General features: G+C 39.6%; 1 protein-coding gene across 2 annotated transcripts; it reads left to right on the top strand.

Annotated features, from left to right (window-relative positions):
- The first annotated feature begins 3,025 nt into the window (after positions 1-3,025).
- tbc1d20 (TBC1 domain family, member 20) lies at positions 3,026-12,496 on the top strand. Of its 2 annotated transcripts, none has more exons than XM_037767244.1 (8): positions 3,026-3,481; positions 3,561-3,746; positions 4,381-4,461; positions 6,275-6,461; positions 6,851-6,952; positions 8,564-8,705; positions 9,282-9,460; positions 11,775-12,496. In XM_037767244.1, exons 1-8 carry the CDS (start codon positions 3,433-3,435, stop codon positions 12,037-12,039), a joined length of 1,191 nt encoding a protein of 396 aa, XP_037623172.1. In that variant the 5' UTR covers positions 3,026-3,432; the 3' UTR covers positions 12,040-12,496. The 2 variants fall into 2 exon arrangements, with proteins under 2 accessions (XP_037623172.1, XP_037623181.1); XM_037767253.1 differs by lacking the exon at positions 11,775-12,496 and adding an exon at positions 10,624-10,680.
- The last annotated feature ends 608 nt before the right edge of the window (positions 12,497-13,104 follow it).

Below are 13,104 nucleotides of genomic sequence, written 5' to 3'. Positions count from 1 at the left end.
AATTCCGTCAAAATGCGCTAAAACAGAGCATTTCAGACGGAGGGTAAATACAGGTATATTCAGACTGACAGTATGAGGAAAATAAAGTTTTTTTTGGAACATTACAGCATGTAAACATGTTCTAGTACAAACAAAAAATACAAGTATGAATCTGAAAATGAGCACGATATGGGACCTTTATTTTTCATCATTGGGCAAAAAATCCATAATAACCTTTCAGCCTGCACCTCCTCATGGCTCCGTTTTCAGGCTTTACAAAATCTCTAGCCCATGACGGGAGACTTTGTCCAATCACAGGTAATTTCAGAGAGAGATAGCGTTCCTATTGGCTGGGCTCCGGCTGGTGGGCGGTGCTTGGTATTTCCTCAACTGATCTCAAAATGGGTGCCGGGTCACAAACTTTCTCATTTTACAGCTAAACAGTACACTACATGTTTCTGGAAAAGCCGGCCCTGGATCTTGAGATAACAGTATTAAAAATAATAATAATTGCAAGCATGGTTCTCGGCTTCTGTAAGTGGGCCTAAACATATTTTGTATGTACAATCTTAATCTGCAAGTTAGGCCTAACTATTGCTATCAAATACACCAAATGTAAAAAGTACAATATGTCCCTCTGCAATGTTTTTTTTTCTTAGTTTTTTTTTTTTTTTATTGAACAAATTCAGATTTACAAACAACATGGCTCATAGATCATTGCATTAGAGTAAAATGCCAAGGTGCATACAGAACAAGAACAGATAAAATATGTAAAATTATACATGAAAATAATAATAAATTAAATTAAGGGCAAGGGCTGTACCTGTAATTCATATTCTTCTATTATGCTAGGAAGTTTCAAAGCATTTTTGTTTTTCATGACTTTAAGGGCTTTTATGTAAGACTTTCGTGGAAACATTCTGTGTTTCATTTACAGAATGAAACACACTTTCACTCACTTTCATATAGTGTGTATGTGAAAGTGAAACCTACTGGTAAACGATGTCCTTTTGAGAGAAGTTTCCCAGATGAGAAACTTTTGGGAAAAGCCTGTCATGTATATCAATAAGCCATAAAGCTCCAGAATACATACAATGAAAAAATAAATGATCAGTAGTTTCAGTATCATCACAAAATACATAGTTAGTGGTTTCAATTCCAAATTGTTGTCGCAACAAATCACTGGATGGATGGTGATACACTCCATTTAATATTTCAAAATTGATTTATTTTGCTTTGGGAGTTATGGGGAATTTTAAATATTTAGTTCGTAACATGTGAATAGTATTTTTCTGATAGATTTGTGAAATTGAGTTTCTGTAAGATACTATAGGGTATGAGATGTGATTAAACATATTTCATTTGTTTTGTTTGGGATTTTGATTTCATTAAAGTCACAGCCACCAACTAAAAGTTGTGGGAGACGAGGTGTGATAGGGGTAGGATTTGTTAAAATCCCTCTAATCAAGCATATAATAGAGTTGGGGATGGTCCCTCTGGAATGTAGAAGAGTGGAAGTAATTAAGTAGGAGAAAATGCCCAAAATACTCAATCTAAATCGATCGGTCAATCAATAGATTAATCATTCAACTAGTTAACTGTTATACTACTACTAATAATATGATATTATTGTCATTAATATTATTATTATTGTTGTTGTAGTTATTTATTTTATTTTTTTTATTTCAAAATAACAGTATACATAGTAACAGCAGAAAACATTAAAAACATTTACATACAGAAGAAGCATAGCGAAAACATAAACAAAGAGCTATGCCAAGCATAAAAGGACAACAGAAATGAAACAAAACCAACATAAAATTTAAAAAAAAGAGACCACGCGAGAGTATGACAATAATTTCACTTAAAAACATTAAAGATATTGCATACAATCAATGTTTTCATTGCTGTTTTGTTTTGTGAGGAGGACTTTTTTGACAGATATAGTTCCATTTCTTTCATAAATACAAAGAAATTAGGCTTTTTTTTTGGTAAATTTACACTTGTGAATGTGGAAATTGACGAGAATTAAAATTAAATTAATAAGATAAAATGCATTACTGTCTTTGTCACTGTAATCATAGCAACCAAATATAATATTTCTATAGTACAGTGCAAAATCTAAGAAAATGTTAACAAGTATAAAATTATTGACATCTTTCCACAATTCACATGTAAATTTACAGGAGCAGAATAAATGAGAGCAAGTTTCAGGATGTGATTTTCAGAAGGAAACAATTTACATCTATGTCACTCTTTAACTTTTCTAAAAAAATGTTTCACTGGATAGAATCTGTGGATTAACTTAAATGACACCTCTTTTACTTTATCTTCAAGATTCAAGATTCCTTTATTTGTCATTTTTATGCTCCACATAAAAACGAAATTGTGTTTCTTACATTCAGTGCAAAACAATTGGTGAAAACTATAAAATAATTAACTAATAATTAAGAGCACTTATAATAAGCTAAAAGTATTCTAAAAATAGAATAGAATAAATAGTTATTTTTTTTTTTTTTCAACATATTTTTTATTATTTTCAGAACAGAAGGCTCACAGCAATGTTATGTTCAACAGTTATTCTATACAGTCAGACCCCCCCACCCTCCCCCAAAACCAATAAATAAAAATAAATGAATTATAAAAATGGGTGAAAAGGGACATTTTACATAAAATAACAGTGGTTAAACTGACCGTAAAAATAAATATATATATATATATATACATATATACATATACATACATACCCATACATAAAAATAAATACATAAAAAAAAAGAAAAAAGAAAAAAAGAAGACAATAAGAATAGCAGATAGTATCTCATAGAGTAAAGTATATTGTCCTCAGACTCTCATGAATGGTAAACGGTGATCCTAGAAATATATTTTATGTTTTACGTGATAAATAGTTAATTTAAAAATTAAAAATATTGTTAAAGGAACAGTCTCTTAAGTGCAGTTCTGTTAGAAGGATCTTTGTAAGGACCAAACTTTCTTTCAGTCAAAGATGTTAGTAATTAGTATTTGATAAACCCAGGCGGTGACGTACCATCCGCGTCACCGCCTCCCATCATCCCGAGCCTACGTCATCATTGAGTCAGAGCAGGCTAGCTAAGCTAACGCCTCCGTCAATGTAAACATGTAAACATGTAAACATGGAGCCCTGTCAGCGGTCTATGGAGTAACCTGTACTGCTATTACGCGGCGTTTCCTAGTTGTTAACCAGTTCGTCTGTAGTATCCGGGTGATGAAGGCTGTGTCGTTACCGGGGCAATGTAGTGTTGTTAGCTTGATAACTAGCTAACACTGATAGCTGGTGAGCTACCTGTCAGACAGGCCGTGTTGGTGTGAGGCTGGCCTCGCTGATTAACGCAGCTACATCCAGGTTAGCCAGAGCAAAGGGAGGATGGCAGGTAATGTAATCTAACAAGGACACATCGAGAGAGAGAGAACATGAGTAAATCTAGAGCTGGTGCTTCGTCACCTGCGAATGGAAGACAAGGTAAGTGGCATATGGTCGCTAAGGTAACGGTAGTTAGCTGTCTTCATTCTGGTGATCATGGGTGTTTACTGTGTCTCAGGCTGGGATAGCAGACGGAAGAGGAAGACTGCGGACATCTCGCAGGCCCTCAGTGCCAGTCCAGTGGATGTGGCTGCTCTGAGGAGGATGGCTATCAGTGAAGGAGGACTGCTGACTGATGAGATCCGCTGTCAAGTCTGGCCAAGGCTTCTCAACGTGCCTCCTCACGTCCTGGAACAAGAGCCAGGTACCATGGCTTACATGGCTACATATGCACAAACCAAGCAACATATATACATATCTATATAAGCATCTGATCACACATACCTTCCATTTCCCACTATGCATGGCAAATGTTAACATATAGAGGCTTGGCAGGTGCAAGATCTCCCACAGACTCATCCCCCCTCGGCACAACACAAAGCGCCTGGTCAGTCCTTCATGCTGGTTGCCATCAGGCTCCACAACCAAGGCTGACCCCCATATGAGAACTATGAGGACTTTAAGATCTTTAAACATGCACTATCTGCAACCATGTTGGAGTCTAACCACTGGCGCACTTTACACTTACTATACACTTACTTTACACTACACATCCTATATACCACTTTATAGACTGCACATATGTACATACTATATTTATTTATTGACGGACTGTACACACTATGTTCACCCAGTCACTCTGTATCTTTTATATCTCTATTATTGTTTTTATAATCTTTATATACCTTTACCTCTCCTGTGTTTCACTCTGTTTGCTGATGTTGCTGCTTTGACACCTGAATTTCCCTCCGGGGATTAATAAAGGTTCATCTTATCTTATCTTTTACAGTATTTGATTAGTGTATGGTAATGCTGATTGTGATTCATGTCTTGTCCAGAAACGGTGGAGCGGGAAAATAACAAGGACTACAACCAGGTGCTGCTGGATGTCCAGCGCTCGCTGCGGCGGTTCCCACCTGGTGAGTAGAAGCCATACCTGCTCAGGGAACGGGTTCACGAAGCCCTGCTGTATGTGTATTCCTGCAGAAACCACTGATACAGCTACAGATGAACACACACTACCAGGCAGTGCACCAGTCCTGTGCACCAAATGTAGATATTTTGACTTACAAGTTAATGTGTTAAATTTACTGAAGTGCAACTTATAATTTGTAAATCAAGGGGGTTTGAACCAGACAGAAAACAACATATTTGCTCAGGGGTAGAGAGATTAGTTTTAATTTGGAACTTGTTGATAATTAGTGTTATTACACGGCTTTGCTGAATACTTGATTCTGATTGGTCAATCACAGCGTTCTACGGTCTGTTATTTCTTTATAGCAGACCGTTGCTAAGTATAACAGAACGTTATGGATGCAGTTCTGATCTCAGACTCTGGCGGACTATTTTTGTGTCAAATTATTAATTTCTTAAACAAGTAGCAGTGTAATAAGCGGGATAATGTACAGCTAGCGGATCATTGTTGTCAGGGCGATGCAAGACCCCTCCGCTTCGCATCAGCATCGCCCTGTCGGGGTATATTTCACAATAATGACCGGCTCGCTTTACATTATCCTTTACTTGTTATAATGAGTTCAATATCAATGGCAAATGCAACATTTTTGACAAGTTGTGTTAACAGTCATTTCAGCTCTTTCATAAAGCACTCCACTTGCCTTTGCAAATGACTAAATGTCCTTCACTTAAGAAAATCTACGTATGTATCTAATTTACTACGTAAATCTATGTATTATCTTACAGAGCAATGCAATGTCAAAGCTTAGCCACTACTTGCCGTTAGTATTACTTTTGCTTGTAGTTAAGTCGGCACACAGGTTGCGTTTGAAATTCCATACTAATATGTTAATTATACACTATAACAGTGTGAGATTTTTTAGTATGTTCGAAACTATAATATGAAGCCATTAGTATGCAAATTACATAATATTTCCAGTGAAATTTCAGAGTATGCAAACGCTGGACACTACGGCGGCATAAATATCCCACAATGCATTGCGGTAGAGACGACGACGTTTATAACAGACATTGACGGACAGCTCTGTAACATCAATAACGCTTCAATTTAAGTGTAGGTATAAGATTTCACTTTGCTAGGCATAACATATTTTTAAAATTAGTTCAGACTGTATGATTCTCACATATCATCGTTTGGTCACAACTCTGAAGTACTCAAATCTCTGCCAGTCCATCTCACTAGTATGCATACTCAAAGATCATGTTTATCAATGTAACACTATAAGATAAGGTATACTTTATTGCCCCAAAGGAAATTTGTCTTGGACACATACGGTATCTATACTTCAAGGAGCTGCACCCAAAAAAAGCTTTTCTGGTGGGAAGAAATCTGCCTTCAAAATAAAACTGTGGAATTTATTATTGTTACTTTTGGAAGAAAAAAACCTTAGCATTAATATACTGTACTGTACTTTCTCAATCAGTGCAGAATTTGTACCAATTATTTTTTTTTCCTGAAATTTATTTTTTATTTGTTTGTTTGTTTTTCATCTTTCTGGCGGGTTTGATTGACTGGTAGGTGAACCAGCAGTGAATGCTGCCCTTCATGCTCCTTATTATCTTCTATATAATACAACAAGCACTGTTTCTACATCGGTTAATCATCCACCAGTTTAAGTCAGCATGAACAAATTATGACTGAATTGGTTATGAAAAATTGGTATTGCTGCACCTCTTACATTTGACATATTTGGGGTCATTGATGTAGTGGCCTTTATAAACTGACAGATGTATTTTATTTTGGGTGGAATTGTGCAGGTATGCCAGATGAGCAGCGGGAAGGTCTCCAGGAAGAACTAATTGACATCATCCTCCTAGTTCTGAAACGCAACCCCCAGCTGCACTACTACCAAGGATACCATGATATTGTTGTCACCTTCTTATTGGTCCTGGGAGAGCGCCTTGCTACTGCTCTTGTGGAAAAGCTCTCCACGCACCACCTCAGGTACTTAACATGTTTAATCTGCAGCAGCTTTGTTACTTTACTACCTACTACTACTACTACTACTACTACTACTACTACTACTACTTCTACTACCTAGACATTTTAATACTTGACAACATAAACATTCTAAATGGGCTCCTTCTGTATTTCCTGTTGCAATGTTTGTCAATGAAGTAGCTCACAGGAAGTACATTTGGACCAAAGATGTTGCCCTAGCAAAAGAATAGCAATAAAAAGGTCCATTTTCTCAGTTTAGTTTCTTTATCTGTCCACATGTTGGAATGAAAAACATCCTTTCTCTCCCTCCCTCCCTGCCCCCTCCTTCACCTCCTTCAACAGTGGTCTATTGTGCACTCTGAAAGTACTCTCTGTTTTATCCTCTTTTTTAGGGACTTCATGGATCCTACCATGGACAACACGAAGCACATTCTTAACTATTTGATGCCCATCATTGAGAGGGTCAACCCTGAGGTGCATGACTTCATGCAACAGTAAGACTCTCTGCTGTTTTAGTGTTATAACAGGCCAAATCAAATGATTTTCTATCTCTCATTAGAGGATACCTGTAAATCCCGGGCCACGTAGGACGCGTGAGCAGCACGTGTGTGTCGTGGAACCTCTTGCTTATTATTATGCTGTCTTTTTTTTTATCAGGTTAGAGCAGTCACACACTTGTCAGTTGCGTCGCTTCTAAAGATTTGAGGTCTCGCCTATTTTTTCTGCGTGCCGTGTAGTTCACAGCAAAAATAGACAGTGAAAATGTTCCTTTGCCTATATATTGACATCATACTTGCAACATTACTACAGTGTTGATGTCTATATCTGTAGAATATGTCACAGACATGGAAAAAAGTAAACATTTATTTTAAACTCAACACTTCCTGTTTCTATTTAAAAATAAAAGCCCTCTAGCTTTTTTTTTTTTTTCTGTAGATAGAATTCCTGCATTTGTTAACACAAGGCTTTTATTTTGAAATATTTGCAGGACAGAGTTGTGGAAAATGCAGTGACTTGCAGGGCTTCATAAATTTATTACCGGCTTTTAATCATGGATCATTATTATTTACAAATGAGCACACGCTTCTTAACCTTTTTCTGTCTGAAATAGATAGCAATGACATTTATTATGAAATGAACTGGCCATTATAAAAGGCAAACTCTATGTAGAAAGACAAGGCTGTTCAGTAGCAGCGCAGCCGCAGATCAACGCTGTTGGTGTGGCCACCGCAGGCATTAGAGGCGCCACAGTTCAGCGAGGCAGCCACCCGGTGTGTCCCCGCTGTAAGACATGAAACTTCGCAAAATGAGAAATCCATTCTCACTTAATATGCGGTATGAACATAATTTGCAAGGTAATGCAGCAATAATTACTGCAGTAACAGTATGAATATTAAAAGGCTTCATACCCAACACAGCTTTCCCTGTTGTTTTGAAAATAATTGTTCGTCTTACGGCTGCTCCCATTAAGGGTTGGCTCAGCAGATCATCTGAAATCTTATCCTATGATCTGCATATTTGCTGTGGAACAGGTTTTACACCAGGGCTGACGCATCCTCCCCATTCACAGCGCCCAAGGGAGATGCATATTTTCATTATGAAATGTAATACCATTCATATCTTCTCTACAAATTGTTTCCACCGGTGTGTCTGCTGTCTTAAATGAATCCATTTTTTTCTTAACAAGTGAATTTAGTTATCTGAAGCAGTATTGTTCGATGTGAATCCTGCCGTACCCTGTTAAGATCTTCTTCCAAGTGTTTTAAAACAATTATTGTTAAACTTCAGCATGCTCAAATCTAAAGATAATGGTAATGTTGTAAGAGAAGGAGAAGGGTGACTGTGCACTTACAGCATACTGATCCTATTATCACAGCTCGAGTTACGTCCATAAAGAATCAACAACAAAGGTCATTAAGTCCTCCGTTTTGAGGGCTAACATGACTGCTGCCCTCTATGTCTTTCAGTTCCAGATACCATAGCATAACTCTCATTTTTAATAATGAATGCTATACATTTGTCGCTGATCTGGAGCAAGAGCACACAGTTACAGATTTGTGCGCTGAATGTAAGTTGATCTCTGCTGTGTATCGATTGATTCTCAGGGCTGAGGTGGGGACAGTCTTCGCTCTCAGCTGGCTGATCACCTGGTTTGGCCACGTCCTGTCAGACTTCCGCCATGTTGTCCGGTTGTATGACTTCTTCCTGGCCTGCCATCCATTGATGCCCATCTACTTTGCTGCTGTGGTGAGTTTCCTACCGTATAATCAGCTCTCCTAGTGTGCAATTTCAGAGGGACTGATTTAGAAACTCAGCTTTCATTTACAGTACATGAACGTAAGTCTGCTGAATCAGTTATAAACTAGAACATGTTTATGAGCTACATTTATTGATGTGTGAGTCAGAGGACAAAGGTTACTCTTTGAGGAGGTGTTCTTTTTGTATGCGGCTTTGCATACCTCAGTGTCTTCACCCTTCACACACTTTGCGTGAGGAGACTCTGGGTGTCCGGTCATAAAGATAAAGCCTTAGAGAAGTCCCAGCTCCAATGATAAGCAAAGATGGTAGCTGGCCTTGGCTGCATACGTTGTCTGCCTCTTCCCATGGTCCTCTTTTAAGTTTTTGGTATGACGTGTCCATGCATACAAGCTGTACCAAGATCTCTAATAGTAAAGACAACAAAGGCTCATCAAGTTTATTCTTGTATTCATCAAAGTGAAGATTCACCAGACGTTCACAAGTCTTCCTCACCACGGCCTTGTTCAGTTATCAATGTCTAATAACAAACGTGCCTGTTATGTTTTATTGGTACTTGTGTTGCAGATTGTACTGTACAGAGAAGAGGAAGTGTTGGATTGTGAATGCGATATGGCCATGGTTCATCACCTATTGTCTCAGATTCCCCAGGACCTACCATATGAGACACTCATCAGCCGAGCGGGAGACCTCTTTGTCCAGTTCCCTCCCTCTGAACTGGCCAGAGAGGCTGCTTCACATGACAGGTACTTAACTCCTTAAGCTGGGGACACACCAAGCAGACATCAACGAACTAGCAGCGATGAAGGCCACCCGTTGAGTCGCGTCATGTTGCCTTTGTCTTGGCCAAAAAGTTGCACTCAAACACACCGCAAAGACTACAGCTAACGGCCAACTACCACGTACATTCTGCACCTGCGAGAGATGAAATAACTCTCCCTACCAGCAGGTCACGGTAGTCTGTATTCGTCATTCAAAAAGGGAAACTGGAAGACCGGAGACGGCAGATATACAAGCTGTTGTTATGATATGTACATTAAAACAAAGCGTTTTTTGCCGCACCACTCTCACTCACCACTTAGCTTCATTCCAGATGGCCATGTAGTTGTGAAACTATCAGTGTATTGCAATGATCAGATTAGGGCTGCACAATTAATCGAATATTAATCACAATCACAATTTTGGCTTCCGACAATTAAATGAACATGATCGACTGCGATATTGACGTTTGAAATGCGCGCTCCACTCATAGAAAACTCCGCTGCGTAATAAATCAAGTGCTTCCTAAACTAACAGCCAGCCGGCATTCAGGATGTTTTGGCTTCACTTTTGGGGAGCTGCCACACCACTGTGCGTGCACCTTGTAGTGGCAGCCTGTGAAAAACTTAACTGAATGTTGAGGCTCCAGTCCAGAGTAGAAGAGTAATGTACTGCATATTACTTGTTTTAAACGAAAATGCACTAAACTCAGGTGAAGAACCTCATTTTTAAGTCTTATTTTGATGCAAAGATTTGCACAATGTGAAAGTGAAAACAGTGCTGCTATTTAAAGGGACTGTTTGTAACTTCTTACACGTATAAATCAATCCGGGTCGGTGTCCCATGCGCGCTCGCGTGTTGCTACGCTCTTCAAACTCAGACTCCAACACAAACTACACGGAAGCACCAAAACCGCAAAGTTATATCTAGTGAAGCCCGTTTTGCAAAACAGTGTTGGCCGCGGTCAGAGGACGCGGGGGAGACCGTAGCTATGGTCTCCAGGGCCGGAGTCTCTGCTGTACTCTGCTCCTCTGCCTGCCTGCCTTCACTCAGCACGCTCCACCTCACGTGCATGCGCGCACACTACACACTGCAGAAGATTTAGTAGCTCTGAGAATATCTAGTGAATGTACAGTGGACGTTTGTGCAGAAAATGCTGCAGCTCCTCCAGACCAACAGAGGTTTCCCGTGTCTTGTGAAGTGACGGGGCTCCGCAGCGAGAAAAGTTATCGTCTCCGACCGGGTGCCGGCCGGTGTCTCCCCTGTTCTGAACCCGGTCGGGAGACTGAAGCAGGAAAAGCCAACACTAGGATCAGCAGTGATTCATGGAGAGACCTTCGTCTGGTCAGCTAACATTACTGCCAAGCAGGTGAAATATAGAGTGATATTGTGGTTTTAGCTGACGTGTGTCGCCTCACTGTTTTAACGGATGCTCGCGCGAGCAAGAGGACGCTGACTTTCGTTGACTTAATGGCCACAGGTGTCACTGTTACAACCAATTTCTGATTCTTACAAACAGTCCCTTTTAATTTTGAGTAAAAAGTTTGAGGCAGGAATGCAGGAGATGCACTGTGAATAAGGATCAGTCTTATTCTGATGCAAATATTTGTACATTAGCAGGAATGTAACACAACATTTAAGTGAAAGCAGTATTTATTTAAATGTTAAAGTGCAGTAAAAAATATCTTTTGTCCCTAAAATCAATGAATAATTGTCATAAATAATCATGATCTCAATATTGATCAAAAATAATCGTGATTCTCATTTTGGCCTTAATCGTGCAGCCCTAGATCAGATGACATGAAGATGAAAAATGAAAAGAGCCGTAGGTGTTTTTCCTCTCGACTTTACTCGTTGGTTTGCTTTCCTCACATACGTTTCTCTTCTGCATTGATTCCTTTAAGCTGAACCGCCAATCAGAGTTATATCTCTCACCGACAAGGTCCGCCGCCGATTCAGCATGTTGAATCGAAAAAACATTGACACGGGCAGACTGGAGCCAAAAGTGCGGGACACACCGATAAAAACTAGGCTCACCGACGGCCCCAAACTGTCCAACAGCCGACCGTCGGCTTGGTGTGTCAGGGCCTTTTAGGGTTTACACCTTGCCTTTACAGATACTCGCAATCACTCACATCTCTGCTACAACCTTTGCACTCTGAAATATCAATATTATCTGTATATAACAATAATCACTTTCTTCTACTTCTCAACTGCGGTTTTCTCACCGTTTTTTCATTAACACTTTCGTTTTCTGTTTGTCTTTCGTCTCTCTCTATATCCGTCTCTTTTCCTCCTAAGCATGGCAGCCTCTACCTTTAAGGACTTTGACCTTGCGTCCACTCAACAGCGACCAGACTCTGTTCTCCGTCGCCGACGCAGACAGAAACAGGCCGCGCTGGAGAGTTCGGCGGCGAACGCTGTAGCGGCCGTGGCCCAACCTTCAACGGCACGGCGGTTGGTTCGCCTGGCCGTCATGGGTCTCACGGTGGCTTTAGGGGCGGCGGCTCTCGCTGTGGTCAACACCGCCCTGGAGTGGGCCCCCAAACTGGATTTGTTTCCATGAACTGCTCCTCTTATACCTCCGACGTATGACTGAATCCAGCTGATGGGTCTGTTTTCCCACGAACCATTTAATTAATGAAACCACAAACACGCAGTCGACAACACTGTCTGGAGTGTTCTCTCTAAACGGAACTAGTTAACGCTCCTCTTTCGTCTTCTAGGATGTGTGGTAACATCCTATGTGGGGCATCTATAAGTCTCCAGCTGACGGTCCTTTTTATGAACCCTGATATATAACAGCAACAACTGCTGGTGTTCTGAAACGAAGCATCCATCCTGTTATAACGAAGAGACTGTTTTTCTAAGAACTATTACTAATGGTGTCATTAAAGTGTATTTATATTTGGTATTAGGATAATCTGAATATTGAATTATGCTCACAGAGATACAGTATATGCTGAAAGCTTGGTGGACTCGCGACACTTGAAACTGCTGCCAATTAAAAAAGCTGGGGTGAATGTATGAGAGTGTGTGTGTGTGGTCGCAACCCATTTATTCTATCTATTTGATACCTGGACTGAGACCAAATAGAGGATTGTTAGAATCCTTCGTATAATTTACTGTTTCTTAATTTATAGGGATGTAAGCAGCTGTATAGAGAGATGGTCATGAAACACGGGTACCTTTTTTTAAGGTCATCATTTTATTATGTTTTAGATCATTTTGTCCCGTTCTTAAGTTGTTCAAATACGCCTTTTTAGTCAAGAAAAAAAAAAAAGGATCTTCCTTTCTGGGACCGAGTATCTTTAAAACATGTTGACAGTTGTCACCCTTGATGACATTTTATTTCTGGCTCATGGTTGGGGGTCAGCTACACATATCTGTAAGAAGTTTTAAACAAAATGTTACTGGTGTTATCAAAGTAGATGTATTGTAGCCTTTTGTATCCCTAAACTTCTGAGGATTCAAATAGGTGATATAGAGCGAACTCCTCTATCTTCCATAGCAAAAACATGAGATATTTTCTGTCTCTGAGGACAATTTAGCTTTGTCCAGAAAGTAAAACAAATCGGACTCTACTTGAGCTTTTCAATTATTTACTCACTGAATTGTTTGGTTGCACAAC

This window comes from Sebastes umbrosus, chromosome 1 (genome assembly GCF_015220745.1).
Source record: "Sebastes umbrosus isolate fSebUmb1 chromosome 1, fSebUmb1.pri, whole genome shotgun sequence".
Classification (NCBI taxonomy): domain Eukaryota; kingdom Metazoa; phylum Chordata; class Actinopteri; order Perciformes; family Sebastidae; genus Sebastes; species Sebastes umbrosus.
This window is presented reverse-complemented; position numbering and strand designations above follow the sequence as displayed.

Excerpts from the sequence above, each read along its gene's own strand:
- tbc1d20 (XM_037767244.1), top strand. The coding sequence starts at position 3,433 with ATGAGTAAATCTAGAGCTGGTGCTTCGTCACCTGCGAATGGAAGACAA. Across the intron at positions 6,953-8,563 it reads GTGCATGACTTCATGCAACA|GGCTGAGGTGGGGACAGTCT; the intron begins GTAAGACTCTCT and ends ATTGATTCTCAG. Across the intron at positions 8,706-9,281 it reads CCATCTACTTTGCTGCTGTG|ATTGTACTGTACAGAGAAGA; the intron begins GTGAGTTTCCTA and ends CTTGTGTTGCAG.